Below are 17,215 nucleotides of genomic sequence, written 5' to 3'. Positions count from 1 at the left end.
TGCAGTTCCTTCTTCTGAGAACACAGCGAGACATCCCCATTCACATTAGTCAGGTTCATATGGAGTTGGCTCCTGTTTTTCTGACATTCTCACATCCACCATGTTGTGTATTTTTGATAGACCCCTTTCACATCTTTTCATCAGTGCCTCAGCCAAAATAAAATATCAGTTTTTTTTTTCTTGCACCAAAACCAGTTGTCTGCTGCAATTTGTCACAACCCCCAATTAAGTCCAAGGTCTAAAATCCAGTGAGTGGGAGCGATTCGGACCACTCAGAAGTCAGAGGGGAAGCTGACACACACACCATCCCCTACAGGCTCCAACCATAGATTGCCCCATTGGTCCCTTCTGGGCCCTACTCTTTCCCTGGTTATCCTCTTCCCATTGATATACTTATAGAATATCTTGGGATTTTCCCTACTTTTACTAGCCAGAACTTTCTCATATCCCCTCTTTGCTCTCCCAATTGCTTTCTTAAGCTCCAACCTGCACTGTCTGTATTCCACTATTGCCTCTGCTGATTTGCTTCCCTTGTACCTGCTAAAAGCCTCTCTTTTCCTTCTCATCGTAACCTAAATATCTCTGGTCATCCATGAGAAAAAAAAACTACTGCGGATGCTGGAAATCCAAAACAAAAACAGAATTACCTGGAAAAACTCAGCAGGTCTGGCAGCATCGGTGGAGAAGAAAAGAGTTGACGTTTCGAGTCCAATGACCGTTCAACAGAACTGTTCTGTTCAACAGTTCTGTTGAAGGGTCATTGGACTCGAAACATCAACTCTTTTCTTCTCCACTGATGCTGCCAGACCTGCTGAGTTTTTCCAGGTAATTCTGTTTTTGTTCTGGTCATCCATGGTTCTCTGGGCTTGTTACTCCTTCCTATCACCCTAGAGGGAACATGTTGAGCTTGTACCCTCCCCATTTCCTTTTTGAACACCCCCCACTGCTCCTCTGTAGATTTCCCCATAAGTAACTTTTTCCAGTCTACCTTGGCCAGATCCTGCCTTATTTTACTAAAATACACTCTCCCCCAATCCAAAACATTTTTTTGCAACTTGTCTATTTCTTTGTCCATAACAAATTTAAACTGTACCAGGTTGTGATCGCTATCACTAAAATGCTCCCCCACCACCACCTCAGCCACCTGTCCGGCTTCATTCCCCAGAATTAGGTCCAGCAATGCACCGTCCCTTGTTGGACCCTCTACATATTGATCTAAAAAGTTCTCCTGTACGCGTTTCAAGAAATCCACTCCATCCAAGCCCTTAACACTCTGTTTATCCCAATTAATGTTGGGAAAGTTGAAATCGCCTAATATAATTACCCTATTGTTATTGTTTTTACACACCTCCACAAATTGTGCACATATTTGCTCCTCAATTTCCCGCTGACTATCTGTGGGTCTATAATAAACACCTAATAATGTGGCTGCCCCTGTTTTATTCCTAAGCTCTACCCACAAAGCTTCATTTGATACCCCCTCCAAGGTATCATCTCTCCATACTGCAGTAACTGACTCCTTTACTAATAATACAACGCCTCCTCCTCTTTTACCCCCTCCCCTGTCTCGCCTGAAGATTCTATATCCTGGAATGTTGAGTTGCCAATCCTGCCCTTCCCTCAACCATGTCTCAGTGATGGCTACTATATCACAATTCCCCGTGTCAATCCTCACCCTTAACTCATCCGTTTTACCTGTAATACTCCTGGCATTAAAGTAGAGGCCATCCAGCCTTGCCTTACTCCCTTGAAGCTTATTGCAGCTGTACTCCCTCTGACTTGATTGTTTTACTGCATTTTGATGTGTCCCTATTCTGCTAACATTCTGTGTCCACTCCCCCTGCTGAATTAGTTTAAACTCCTCCCAACAGCACTAGCAAACACACCTGCAAGGATGTTAGTCCCGCTCTGGTTCAGATGTAGACTGTCCCACTTGTACAGGTCCCATCTTCCCCAGAAACGGTCCCAGTGATCCAGGAATTTAAAACCCTCCCTCCTGCACCAACTCTTAAGCCACGTATTCATCGGCACTATTCTCCTATTTCTGAGGTCACTAACATGTGGCACTGGGAGTAATCCAGACATTACAACCCGAGAAGTCTTCCTTTTTAGTCTACTGCCTAACTCCCTGAATTCCTGAAGCAAGAACTCATCCCTCTTTCTACCGCTGTCATTGGTACTAACATGTAGCATGACCTCTGCCTTATCACCCCCTCCCTTCAGGATGCCCTGCAGCCATTCAGTTACTTCCCAGACCCTGGCACCAGGGAGGCAACATAACATCCTGGAGTCACATTGACGGCCACAGTAGAGCCTATCTGTTCCCCTGACCATAGAATCCCCTATTGCTATAGCTCTTCCTCCCTTCCTCCCCTCCTGTACAGACAGGCTGCTTATGGTGCCAGAAGCTTGGCTCTGTCCGCACTCCCTGGAGGAACCAGCGCCCTCGTCAGCCTCAAAAGGAATACCGATTTGCGAGCGGGACCCCAGGGGACCCTTGAACTACCTGCCTGTTTCTCTTGGACTGCCTGGTGGTCACCCATTCCCTTCCTTCCCCAAGTCCCTTCATCTGTGACCACCTCTCTAAACATGCTATCCACGATGCTCTCAGATTTGCGGATGCTCCACAGTGTCCTCAGCTGCCGTTCCAACTTTGAAACCCAATATTCCAGGAGCTGCAGCTGGACACACTTCCTGCACACATGCTGGTCCCGGGCACTGGAAATGTCCCCGGCTTCCCACATGGAGCAGGAGGAGCACACCACGGCTTTGAGTGCTCCTGCCATGACTTATCCATTGAAATTAAACCTCTTATTTCAGTTCCTCTAGGGCCCTTCTTTCCTGATCCTCGTTACTGCAGAGTATACAAACTGTAAACCACAAAAAGACCTTGAACTATAAGTGATTAAAGTAGTAAATACCTTACCCTCTACTTACCAGTGATTCCTTTCCCTTGTAGCCTCTCCTGCTGCAGCATGCTCTGAAGGTTTAAGAAGTTGGATAGCAGGGAATAAACGCAAACAGCACCTCCTCCCCTATGCACCGAATTCCTGCTTTGGAAGAAATTCCGAATACCCACTCTGGCTGTGCCCACTCAGGATGTGCTCTCTCTCCTGTTCGTGTGCAAGTACACTGGAGCATGCTTAGAGATAGTCCCTCACTTAAATAGAGCTTATTTGACTCACCACTAGTTAAGATTCAAATAGTAATTAACCCCTATTAAGGCCCTAATCGGGTTTCAGGTGATTGACAGATTACTGTCGCACATTCAGCTGAGTCAGCTACCTTACCAACCTTTTAACTAGATGACTGAACTTACAAAAATTAAAGAGAAATTAAAGAGAAAGACTTACCAGTTCAGGTCTCTTCATCAAGGGGAAACATCCTCTCAGCATCCATTCTGTCATGTCTCTCCAGCATCTTCTATGTTTCAATAAGATCACCTCATTCTTCTAAATTCCAACTGGCCCAACATGCCCAACCTTTCTCATAAGTGATCTTGTCCCAGGAATCAGTAGAGTGAACCTTCTCTGAACTGCTTCTAAGGCAATTATTTCCCTTCCTAAATAAGGAGACCAAAACTATCCACAGTACTCCAGATGTGGTCTCACCAATGCCCTGTAGAACTGTAGCAAAGATCCCTACTTTTATATTCCAGTCACCTTGCAATAATGATAACATTTCCCATCCTAATCACTTGCTGTATCTGCATACTAACTTCTTGTGTTTCATCTACCAGGACACCCAGATCCCTCTGTACCTCAGAGTTCTGCAATCTCTATCCAGTTAAACAACCTGCTGCTTTTCTATTCTTCCTGACAAAGTGGACAAGAGGAATTACATTCACTATTTTCCAATCTGATGAGACCCATCCAGAATCTAGGGAATTTTAGAAAACTAAAACCAATGCATCTCCTATTTCAGCAGCTACTTCTTCTAAGACTCTAGGATGAAGTCCATCAGGGCCTGGGGGCTTGTCAGCCTTTAATTCCAATAGTTTTCTCAGTACTCTTTCCCTGGTGATTGTAATTGTTTGAAGTTCCTCCCTCCCTTTCACCTCTTGCTTCACAATTATTCCTGGGATGTTACTTTTTCGTCTATAGTGAAGACAGATGCAAAATATCATCTGCTAAACTCACCTGCCAGGTCGTCATTTTCCATTATTAATTCCACACTCACTCTCTAGAGGACAAACACTCACTTTAGTTATTCTATTCCTTTTTGAATACTTGTCGTAACCGTTAATGTATATTTTTATATTCCCAGCAAACTTACTCTCATATTTTAATTTTCCCTCCTTATTATTCTTTTGGTCATTCTTTGTTTTTTTTATATACTAAGTCCAATTTTCTGATCTTCATGGAATTCTATGTTCTTTCTTTCAATTTGATGCTACCTTTAACTTCCTTAGTTAGCCACGGATGGTGTGTTCCTCCCAGAGAATTTCTCTTTCTCACTGGAATGTAACTTTGCTGAGGGTTATGGAATATCTCCTGAAATATCTGCCACTGCATCTCTACAGAACTATCTCTAAACCTATTTCACCAGTTCACTTTAGCCAGCTCTGTCGTCATGCCCTCATATTTGCCCTTATTTAAGTTTAAAACATTAGTCTTAGACCCACTGGCCCATAACTTCCGATCTCCGGGGTGTCGTATCCATAAGGTGCCCTTGGATCTCCCCATGCAAGGACTGTATGGGAATTCCCCGGGAAGCTCAAACTTCTCTTTGGCAATTACCCTGCACTGGGAACCATTCCTTACTCCACTTTAAATCGGAGACTTCGGAAGGTTCCAAACTAGTTACCCAGGAAAAATTAGAAGAATTAAAATCACATCTAAAACCTGGATAACTATCGTACTGTCCACCTCTGCCTGACCACCCAGGGGCCTCTTCCAACACCCTCACCCATCCCCCAACTAGCCCCTCAAAGTCCTGACTACCTTCCAACAACTCACAAAGTACTCCCCAACTCTCTAACCGCCCACCACCTTCCCATTGCCCGAATGCCCTCCTGACCTTAAGACCACACCCCATTCCCAAAACCATGACAACCCCCTCCAGCACCCTGACGACAATCCCAACCCACCAACTAAACCCTGGACTCCACAATTACCCTTCCGAGCTGCCAACAACCTCCCACCACCCACACAACTACATCCCTGACCTCCCGAATATCCCCCTCCTCACCAACTACCCACTCAACACCCCCTACTGCCCTCCTCATCCCATGACCAATCCCAACCCCCTCAACTCTCCTCCCATTCCCCCGCCAACCCCAGACCCATTCTACCACCACACTGCCTCCCCACTGACCAACAACTCCCTATCCTACCCACTTGCATTGAATATTTACCTTCCACCTGGCTTATCAAAGTGGCTGGGTATTTTAAACTTAGCTGCTTTATGGCAGCTAGTGCTGTAAAAATGGGTGTGGCCTCCTCTCATCTGACTCTGCTGCCCTTGACTGAAGGCCTCGGGAACTCGCTGCAATGCATATTTCTCACCCGGCCCGAGGTGGAAACTCAGGTGAGGAAGGTACCCACATGGACCATAACCACTGGATCCTCCACCTCCCACTGCAAGTTCCCCTCCAGCCCTGATCAGGTGTCCCGAACCCTAGCACGAGATAGCAATCCAGCCTTCTGGGTTTCACTCTCAGCTGCAGGAAACTGTGCCTATCCCTCTGACTATATTGTCCCCTACACCCACTACATTCCTATTCACTCCCCATATTTGACTGGCTTCCTGTACGATGGTGCCATGGTCAGTTCGCTCAGCCATGCTGCAGACCCCACTTTCATCCCTACAAACTGCAGGAACTCAAGTCTGTTGGACAACTGCAAGGGCTGAGGCTCCTCCACTTCTACCTTCTCGATCCCTAATCTGCCTCACTCATAGCGACACCCTCCTGTACCTGACCACTGACCAAATCAGCTGATCCTATTCTAAGTAGTGTGAACGTCTCCTGGAATGAAGATTCCAAGTAACTTTCCCCCTCCCTGATGCCTCGTAGTGTCTGCAGCTCGGCCTCCAGCTCAAAGACTCTGAGCCGAAGCTCCTCGAGTCTCTGGCACTTACTGCAGACATGTTTGCTCTGGATCACACACGTGTCCACGAGCTACCGCATTCTGCAGTCGCAACACGTAGATCCCACGAGAATTCACACAAGGGGCATTCTCTCAATATCTTGAAAGTACAAAACTCCCTCTATAGACTGGGAATAAACTTGTGATTCCTTCAGGAAACATTTTTTTAAAAATTGCTGTCCCAAGATTCATGTTTGCAAATCAGACGTTGTAGAAGGAAAGATGTGACTGGGTTTTTTTTTCCAAAGGTGGTGCTAAAGTAAGTAAATAGAGTAGGGGTGTGGATTATAGACTTATAAGGCGCTATTTCAATGGAGGCGATGGGGATCTCAGCTAAATAGAAGTTGAGGGCCCAGCATCACCTCCTTTAGAGAGTGCCTGCTACATTAAATGCCTTCCAGGCGGCCAATGACAGGCCTTCCCTGGGACCAAGGACCCCAGGGGACAGAGGCCTCTTCTCCAAAAACTGCTGGCCAATCAGAGGCCAGCAGATCTCAGTGCTTGTCAGGGTCAAGAAGGTGCAGTGGCTGCTGTTGGCTCTGTTCCTGAGCGGCCTAGGTTCAGTGCTGGATCCCAGGATAACAGGTGACCGATGGCAGCAAGAGGATCGCAGCAAAGGGACTCACGGGGGAGAGGTTGAGTGTGTAGGAAAAAGTTGCAAAGGGGCTTCTTCCTGTGGCTCTGCTCACCTTCCTGATGCCAATCCCTCGACAACAAGGTGCTCCCTCCCACAGAGAGCAACCCGAGTAGTGATAGGGCCTCCTGCCTCTGGGTTAATGCCTTTGGCTGCGATAAGAGTCTCTTAGGTTGACATGAATTGTCCACTTAAGTGCCTCCATTGATGGTGGGTTGGGATGGCCGCCCACGAGCTACCCCGCACTGGATTTAGCTTTGGTGGAGGCAGCAAGGCAGCAGGGTGCCCGCCTGCCACCCTCACATACAATTAAATGCCCTGTCCATGACCAAACTTGTCTGAAGGGAGCATGTTAAATTTGGCCTATAAATTCCTGACTGCACATAAGGAGGCAATTCAGCCCATTGAGACCATGGTGGCTATATAGAGCAATCCAATCAGTGCCAAACCCTCCCTTTAACTCAGTGACCCTGCACATTTATTCCCCTCAAATGCCCATCCAATTTCCTTCTGAAATCATTCATCATCTCTGTTTCCTCTGCTCTAATAAACAGTGAGTTCCAGATCATTACCATTCGCTGCATAAAAAGGTTTTTCCTCAGATACCCCCTGAATCTCTTGCCCAAAGTCTTCTATCTGTCTCCCCTAGTTCTTGTACCATCAGCTCATGAGAACAGCTTTTCCTTTTCTACGATATTGAACCCTGTCAGAATCTTGTACAGCTGTATCCAAACACCCCTCAAACTCCTTTACCCCAAGGAGAACAACACCAGCTTCTCCAACCCAACCCTGTCACTAAAATCCCGAACCCAGGGAACCATTTGAGTAAGTCTCCTCTGCACCCCCTCAAAGAGCCTCACATCCCTGCTAATGTGTGGTGACCATCACTGGATGCAATAATCTATTTGTGGCCTCTCCAGAGCGTAATAAAGGTTCAGCATCACTTCCCTGCTTTTGTATTCAACACCTCTATCCATGAAACCCAAGTTCCTATGTAGTTTGTGAAACATTTTCTCACTATGTGCTCTCATCTTCAAAGATCCATGCACCCCAAGGTCCCTCTGTCCCTGTGCGCTCTTTAGAATTGTTCCATGCCGTCTCTATTGCCTCTCCCTATACCTTATGCAAAATGCATCAGTTCACTTTGTTTTTGTTTCATTCATGGAGTGTGGGTGCTGCTGGCTGGGCCTGCATTTATTGCCCATTCCTAATTACCCTTGAGGAAGTGATGGTGAGATGCCTTCTTGAACCACTGCACTCTATGTGGTGTAGGTACAACAACAGTGCTGTTTGGGAGGGATCTCCAGGATTTTGACTCAGCTATAGTGAAGAAATGGCCATATATTTCCAAGGCAGGATGGTGAGTGGCTTGGAGGGGAACTTCCAGGCGTTGGTGTTCCCAGGTATCTGCTGTCCTTGTCCTTCTAGATGGTGGTGGTTGTGGGTTTGGAAGATGCTGTCCGCGGAGCCTTGGTGAGTTCCTGCAGTGCATCTTGTAGATGGTACATACTGCTGCCAGTGTGTGTCAGTGATGGAGGGAGTGAAAGTTTGTGAATGTGGTGTCAATTAAGCGGGCTGCTTTGTCCAGGATGATGTCAAACCTCTTGAGTGTTGTTGAAGCTGCACTCATCCAGCAAGTGGAGTGTTCCATCACACTCCTGACTTGGGCCTTGTCGATGGGTGACAGGCCTTGAGGATTCAGGAGGTGAGTTACTCATCACAGGATTTCTAACCTCTGACCTGTCCTTGTAGCCACCATATTTATATGGCTAGTCCAGTTCTGTTTCATGTCAAAAGTGACACCGAGGATGCTGATAGGGGGGGATTCAGTGATGGTGATGCCATTGAATGTCATTCCTCTGTATTAAATCCAATCTGGCAATTGTCTGCCCATTCAGCTAGCTTATCTATTATGTTACTACAGCTGTGGATGAACTGAATGGTGGAGGGTCCTCAGTGGGCTGAGTGATCAACTCCTGTTCCTATTGTCCTGACAATTGACTTGGATTCCAGAAAGGATTTGTCCAGTGGAATAAAATGAAAATTATATATTCTTTATTCTGTTGCAGGGCTTTTGACAGGAAAGTTGATGAGCAACAATATGAAGAACTCGTGAATAAATTCCAGCAGGACTTGCAACAAGACAAACGAAACATTTATCCGAGTTTTTTCATTGCTTTATATAATACACATGGGCTCATGCAAATAGGCTTCTTAAAGAAATACAATCCTCTTGAGAAGGTTTTGTCACCTCTGTAGACATCAACAGTGAGATGTGCTTAACTCTATTCTTAAACTGATTGAACCTTCCACGATTTACACTTTGGGTTTATGCTGGAGTACTGTGCAAAGTTCTGGTCTCCTTTCCTGAGGAAGGATATATTTACCTTAGAGGGAACGCAATGACTGTTCATTAGACAGATTACATATATGTGCCGGTATTGTGGTTTTGAACAATTCCACCAATGACACATTCAGCACTGAGACTCTGTTTAGAAATATTGCCCTCTAGTGACAGTTAATTCTGACTCCCACACACACTGATGCATTTAATCTTTATTCAAAATTAAATCAACACATGAGCATCAAAAGTGAGCAGTTCTTCCCTATTTTCATACACTGGTTCCTTTAGTTGTTTAGTTCCATCATTACAAACAATGGATCTTTCGAGGTGTCCAGTTCAATGTCTCTCCACATTGTCCTGTGACAGACAGATCTTGTTTCTCACCAAATTCGACTAAAAACAGGGGGTCTTTAATCTTGTTCCACCATCCATAAAGATCATGGCTGATTATCTACCTTAACTCCACCTTCCCACACTATCCCTCGAGTGTATAATCTGTCTAATAAACAGGTATTGCAGTCCCTTTAAGGAAGTTCATCCCTTAGGTAAGGAGAGCAAAACAACGGTTTTACCCACCTAAATAACTGAAGTAAGATTTATTTGCTCTTTACTCCCTTTGTAATAAAGGCTAAGATACCATTTGTTTTCCTGATTGCTTGTTGTAACTGCATATTACCTTTCTATGCTGCATGTGTAAAGACACCCAAGCCCCTCTGAATACCAACATTTTCCAGTCAATCACCCGTGCAAAATATTCCACTTTTATATTTTTCCCATGTTTGACTGACTTCACATGTCCCCAAATTATATTCTGTCTGCCACATTCTTACTCATTCACTTAACCAACCAAATATGGAGAAACCACATGGTCTTCTACCCACATGTTAACCAGACATGAGGATCCAGCCCTGGCAGATCTGACTGTCCCTGACAGAGGAGCCCTGACTGCTGCTGTTGCTTTTCTTTTTGTTTATAATTAGGTTCCTCCTTCAATTCCAAATTATTTGCTAATCATTCAGGTTCATTTCTGACCATCCACCTCTGTGGGCAGCAATGGTGAAATGAATCTTACATCTCCGCACTGCACATTCACAGGCCTAATCCCAGTTGGACATGGGTAGTGGGCCCTCCATTGGGGAACAGGGATTAATCACTGCAGTAATTTGCCTTTTCTATAATCTTGCTTTAATTGAATCATGAACAGACTGAGATTGAGATGGTCCTAGTGACTGACATAGTTCCAGGATGTTCTATCTTGACACAGCGATGGATTATATTTAATCAATGACAGAAAGATCCAAGGAGGACAGAGGGTGGAGTTGGGGGCAGGGAGGGGTGAAATAGGAGGGGCCTGGCATCCTGGTTCTGGTAGGGGTGGGGGTAGGGGTGGTGGGGAAAGGGAGTTTTTAATCAGAAAATGAGGGACATAAAGGACAATGTCAGGACATGTGGATCCATTTCTAATTGTTGATTGGCTGAGTCCTTGAGTTCACCTACAACATTCCAATTATCCCTGCGGAGAGTGATCTCCGACAATCTCCTTTACAATGCATAGAAGGGAGAGCCAGCTGAGCCGGCGACTTCAGCCATGTTCCACAGAGCGGTGAGTGCAACACTGGACACTAACATAAACATTCAGTAAAGAGTGAACCAAAAAACACCTTTATTGTGGAAGAGATAATATTGTATCTCTCTAATTCTTCTGTAACCATCAAGGTGTGCCAATTATGAGCTGTGCCAGGACATTGAGCTTTCTGATTAAATTAGTTTCAATAAATAACGATGGTGCCGACATGAATAAAGAGAAATCAATGTAATGTGAAATACTTACAAGTGAAGTTTAAATTTGAAAAACACGCATGCCACCTTTGTGCTCTCAATAATTCTCCTGTTAGTAGCAATGGAGCTGGGCAGGGAAGTTGTTGTCATGATGAAGATCCTCCCTGTTTGTCCAGGAGACTCCTTTATAACCCGCCTGTACCTGCTGCATTGTCAGCTGACAACAGCATTCACCACTGAAAAGTTTCCCGCAGCATGGTCACACACGTCTCCCATGCACACCACCAGCACTTTAAATTTTCATTAGAATCGTGAGGAACCTGCAGTGGGAACTTAACTGCTTAAAACTGAGAAAGAATCCCAATCTAAAATTAGAATCCAGAGACTGAACATGGAATAAAGTTCAGATTCCCATCTCCTCACGCCCACACTGGGAGCTCACAGTCGGAACATCGACAGACAGAACCTGTGATTGAGAACATGATCTATTCAGATATTTCCCCTGTTAACAGGTGACCCATTCACAGGCTTCTCTCATGGAGTAAATTAGCCATTGTCTTCTTGCCTTTGTTTGTCTTTTATTTTTCAAACTGCTGGGAATGTATTCTCACTGTGAAATAAAGAGGGTGATGCATTTCAACTTTTGGTGTCACGTTAGATTCTTACTCAGAAATCAATCTGGGTCACTCATTGGCTATTTCTGAGGAGATAGTGGCGTCGTGATAATATCACTGAACTAGTAATACAGAGACCCAGGTTAATGCTGTAGGAGCACGTGTTCAAATCCCACCATTGCAGCTGGTGAACATTAAATTCAGTTAATAAAATCTGGAATTGAATATTAATTTCAGTAATAGTGACTCTGAAAAAATCATTGATTGTTGTAAAAATACATCTGCTTCAATAATGCCCTTACCTGTATGGCCTACAACTGACTCCACATCCACAGCAATGTGGCTGACTCTTTACTGCCCTCAGAATTGGCCGAGCAAGAGTCTTAGATCAAGGGCAATTAGTGATGGGCAACAATTTCTGAGCCTTGCCAGCAACACCCACATCCCATGAAAGAATAAATAAAAATATTAGATAAACTCTCCGCATTTCAGTGAAATGATTCTGTCAAAATATTGAGGTTCAAAAGGAAAGAATGAAGAGACAGAGAGTAATTTCTTGAGAGATGTGACACTTGGCAGTGAGCTCCATATTCTCCAGGTGACACCTCACACCCCGTGCAGCCTGACACTTCTACCTGTCAAAATCCACTCTGAACAGGGTTTAAAACTCTCTCAATGGGATTTCACTGATAAACTCCCAGGATAGACAGAGTCCAACACACAATTCATGGATCAATCATCGGCCGGGTGTCGTGAAATTCTTCTTTCTTGGAAAATTTCCCAATCTGGGCAGGTAAGGGAGGATTCTGGGGAGGGACCTGGTTAATCCGGGACTCATTCCCTTTCCTCACTTGTTCAAATTTCCATCCAAGAAGGGTTAGGAAATCCTTCCCTCCACACTTTCCATTGCAGAGGTGACAGGAAGATTTTGAACAGATGGTAGAATCTCATCAATTGGGATTTCTGTCAGTTCCACCTCTATTGTGTTAAAGCTGCTTCTCCCTGTAGGAACCTAGGAGACAAGCATTCCAGAGCCTGATCCTGGCTGGAGTTGGTCATGCTTTCCATCTAAAGGACACTTTTCCTGCTGCAAAAACAGAACATCCAAAATCAGGCGTGTTTTTTATTAAAGGGTATGTGTTCCAGGGAAGAGGCCCCACTTACATAACAACAAGATCACACAGTGATATCCCTCCAAACCCCACTCAGACAGACACACCAGTTAGTGAGGAAATCACAGCCACAGCCCCAGTATATTCCAATCGTCCTGATCCTGGAATTCCAGCTGCATATGCATGGGGCAGCTGGATATCCTACTCCATGATGATCCTTCCCAGGAAGCAATCACTGAATTGAAGGATGAATCCCCGAGGTTGGGAGCTAGGGTTCTCACAATTGTGTTTATAGTGTCGCCTCCGACAGGGTCCAAACTGGTTCAGGATAAAGTGGATTATGATCCTAGCCCCTCTTTAGGGCTATTCTGGGACAGATGCACTGCTCGGATGAGCACTCTCACTTAAGATAGAAAAAAAAAGCCCTCACAGATATTTAACTGTGCCTGTAGAACTGATCTATCTCTCCCCAAAGGAAAGGAATTAACAGAGATTATTACCATGCTCCAGATTTTTAACAAGTTTAAAGCAAGATTATAACAACCTGGATGTTACTGGAGTCCGGGCATCTCTCCTCAACAATATACCTCTCCACTGAAGATTGCATGGAGATGGGTTTTCAAGTTTGATACAGAAGACAATATGAAACTATACAGTTTCAAAATTATATTAAAGTTGCTTTTGGAACTGAAAATGCAATTCACTTTTTGTGGTAAATCAATCACAAAATTGACAGTTCTAGGAGAAGCAAGTATATTCTTGACTATAATAGAGAATCCAGATCTTATTCATGTTACAAAAAAAATTGACATCTATTAATATTTGTAGTTGTTTTGTTGTAGAGAACATGATTATTGTTAAAATAGAAACATGTCAAAGTTTTTCGTATTGCACTCATCAGGACACTCCTCAAGAATACCAATATAAGGGGAAAACAACTGTTTATACTGTATGACAAGAGAGTGCTGATTGGTTGGCAAGTGGACTCTGTTTGGTAGAGGCATTGATATTATGTGAATCAGTATTCATTGAACTTAAGAACTTGGCAACTTATGCAGTTGACTTCAGTTTTAACCACGCCATGCATACCCAAATAGATGGTGTAGCCATACGATCCCCTCTAGGCCCAACTTTCATGAACATCTTTGTTGGGTTCTATGAGAAACATGTCTTTGATGTAATGACACCTAATCAACTACCCCTCCCACATTTCTGATATGTGGATGATACGTTTGCCATATTTAAATTTACAGCTGCATATAATAATTTCCTTACACATGTTAATGGAATCCACCCCGTGCTCTGATTACCCTGGAAGGGCACGTTTTCCCAATAATTTATGCAGCAGCAATAAGAGTGGTATTCGCGAGTAGCAGGATGCTGCCATCAAGCCAAAAAGTCATTCTGCCGATCACACAAATGAGTGATGTGATATATGATTTCTCGTGCCAGTGCGATGCTAGGTATGTAGGCCGGACATGCCAAAGACAGGGGATCACATCAAACAACATGTCCCAGCCGCTGTTTACAACGGGCAGGGTACAGGCCGTATCCAACCAGACCTTTCTTGCAAAAATCAAAACACAGTGTCCAACATTAGATGTGATTCGGCGAATGGACAACATTTGCTAATTAATCCTCAGTGTGCTAAGAATGACACTGACAACCAATTGAAGATTGTCAGCTGGGCTCGCAGTGTGGCACTTTTACATGAACTGGAAGCTACACATATTATTACACAGGGCCCTTCTCATTGCAGACAGAAAGAAGATGTACACATGGGGAGGTGAAGGTCTTGTGGTATTTTCACTGGACTAGTAATCCAGAGACCCACGGTAATGCTCTGGGGACCCAGGTTTGAACCTGCCAGAGCAGATGGTGGAAATTGAATTCAAAAACAACCTGGAATTAAAAGTCTAAAGATGATCACAAATCCATTGTCGATTCTTGTAAAAAATCAACATGTTCATTAATGTCCTTTCGGGAAGGAAATCTGCAATCCTTACCTGATCTGGCCTACATGTAACTCCAAACCCACAGCAATGTGGTTGACTCCTAAATGCCCTCTGAAATGGAGCCACACAGTTGTATCGAACTGCTACAAAGTCTCAAAAAGGAATGAAAACTGACTGACCGGTCGGCATCAGCCTGACATAGTCATACTCAAGGAATCATACCTTACAGATAATGTCCCAGACACCAGCAGCAGAGGTGGTGGCACAGTGGTACACAGGTGGGAGGGAGTTGCCCTGGGAGTCCTCAACTTCAAGTCGGGATCCCATGAAGTCTCATGGCATCAGGTCAAACATGGGCAAGGAAACATCCTGCTGATTACCACACACTGCCCTCCCTCCTCTATGCTGAAAACGACTTGGAAGATGTTCTGAGAGTGGCAAGGGCACAGGCTATTCTTTGAGTGGAAGACTTTAATGTCCATCATCAAGAGTGGCTCAGTTGCACCACTAATGACTGAACTAGGCGAGTCCGAAAGGGCATAGCTGCTAGACTGGGTCTGCAGCAGGTGGTGAGGGAACCAACAAAAGGGAAAAACACACGATGCTCACCAACACAGCTGCATCCGTCCATGACAGTATCAATAGTAGTGACCAATGCACAGACCTATTGGAGACTAAGCCTCATCTTCACATTGACGATACCCTCCATCATGTTGTGTGGCTCTACCACAATGCCAAGTGGGATAGATTTCGAACAGATCTCGCAACTCAAGCATGGGCATCCATGAGGAATCCAAGAGCAGATGCAGAAAAATGCTAGAAAACAACTTGTAAACTCCATGGCCCGGCATATCACCCACACTACCATTACCATCAAGACAGGGGATCAACCCTGGTTCAATGAAGAGTGCAGGTGGGCTTGCCAGGAGCAGCACCAAGCATGCCAAAAAATGAGGTGTCAGGCTGGTGAAGCTATAACACAGGACTACTTGCATGCCAAACATCATAAGCAACAATTGATAGACAGAGCTAAGCGATCCCACAACCAATGGATCAAATCTAAGCTCTGCAGTCCAGCCACATCCAGTGATGAATGGTGGTGGGCAATTCAACAACTTATTGGAGGAGGACGTTCCACAAATATTCCCATCCTCAATGATGGGGGAGCCCACCATATCAGTGCAAAAGATAAGGTTGAAGCGTTTGCAAAAATCTTCAGCCAGACGTGCCCTGTGAATGATCATTCTTGGACCTTCCGGAGGCCCCCAGCTTTACAGATGCCAGTCTTCAGCCAATTTGATTGACTCCACATCTGAAGTCACTATATAGAGCAAAGGCTGTGGGCCATATTCTGGCCATCGTACTAAAGACTTGTGCCCAAGAACAGGCCATGCCCCGAGCCAAGATGTTCCAGTGCACCTCCAATGCTGGCATCTACCCGGCAATGTGGAAAATTGCCCAGGAATGCAAGACAAATCCAACCCAGCCAATTAATGCCCCGTCAGTCTACTCTTGATCATCAGTAAAGTAATGGAAGGGATCTTCAACTGTGCTATCAAGCAGCACTTACCTCGCAATAACCTGCTCATTGATGCCCAGTTTGTGTTCCTCCAGGGCCACTCAGATTCTTACCTCATTGAAGCCTTAATTCAAACATCGACTAAAGAGCTGAACTGCTGAGTTGAGGTGGAAGTAACTGCCCTAGACATCAAGGCCACACTTGACCGAGTGTGGCATCAAGGAGCCCTAGCAAAACTGGAGTCAATGGGAATCAGGGGGGATATTCTCCACTGTTTGGAGTCATACCTCACACAAAGGGAGATGGTTGTGGTTGGTGGAGGTCAGTCATCTCAGCTCCAGGACATCACTGCAGCAGTTCCTCATGGTACTGTCCTCAGCCTAACCATCTTCAGCTGCTTCATCAATGAGCTTCCTTCCATCATAATGTCAGAACTGGGGATGTTCACTGAAGATTGCACAACCTTCATCAACATTCACGACTCCTCAGATACTGAAGCAGTTCCATGTCCAAATGTAGTAAAACCTGCACAATTTCCAGGCTTGGGCTGACAAGTGGCCATAAGACCATACGGTGTAGGAGCAGAATTTGGGCATTTGGCACATCGATTCTGCTCTACCATTTAATGAGATCATGGCTGGTCTGATAATCCTCAACTCCACCTTCCTGCCTCTTCCCCATAGCCCTTGATTCCCTAACTTATTAAATATCTGTGTATCTAAGTCTTGAATAAACTTAACAACTTAGTCCCTACAGCCGTCTGCGGTAAAGAATTCCACAGATTCACTAGCCTCTGAGAGAAGAAATTCCTCCTCATCTCTGTCTTAAATGGGCGGCCCCTTACTCTGAGATTTTGCCCTCTGGCCCAAGACTCTAGTACAAGGGGAAACAATCTCTCAGCATCTACCCTGTCAAGCCGCCTAAGAATGTTATCTGTTTCAATAAGTTGGCCTCTCATTCTTCTAAACTCCAATGAGCACAGGCCCAACCTACTCAACGTCTCCTCAGTAGAAAATCCCTCCATACACGGGATCAACCTAATGAACCTTTTCTGGGCTGCCTCCAATGCCAGTATATCTTTCCTTAGATAAGGGGACCAAAACAGTTCATAGCATTCTAGGTGTGGTCGAACTAGGGCCTTGTATAGTTTTAGCAAGGCTTCCTTATTT

At 44.9% G+C, this 17,215-nt stretch overlaps 1 protein-coding gene across 1 annotated transcript in view; it reads left to right on the top strand.

Moving 5' to 3' along the window:
* The window catches only part of LOC144681146 (uncharacterized), a 31,501-nt gene extending 22,519 nt beyond the window's left edge, over positions 1–8,982 (top strand). The window contains exon 4 of the mRNA XM_078542872.1: positions 8,793–8,982. Coding sequence (XP_078398998.1) covers positions 8,793–8,982 — 190 coding nt within the window. The remainder of the gene's footprint in view (positions 1–8,792) is intronic.
* Positions 8,983–17,215: the final 8,233 nt, after the last annotated feature.

This window comes from Cetorhinus maximus, chromosome 5, assembly GCF_964194155.1.
Source record: "Cetorhinus maximus chromosome 5, sCetMax3.hap1.1, whole genome shotgun sequence".
Classification (NCBI taxonomy): domain Eukaryota; kingdom Metazoa; phylum Chordata; class Chondrichthyes; order Lamniformes; family Cetorhinidae; genus Cetorhinus; species Cetorhinus maximus.
Note: the sequence above shows the minus strand (reverse complement) of the source record. Positions and strands in the feature narration are given on the sequence as shown.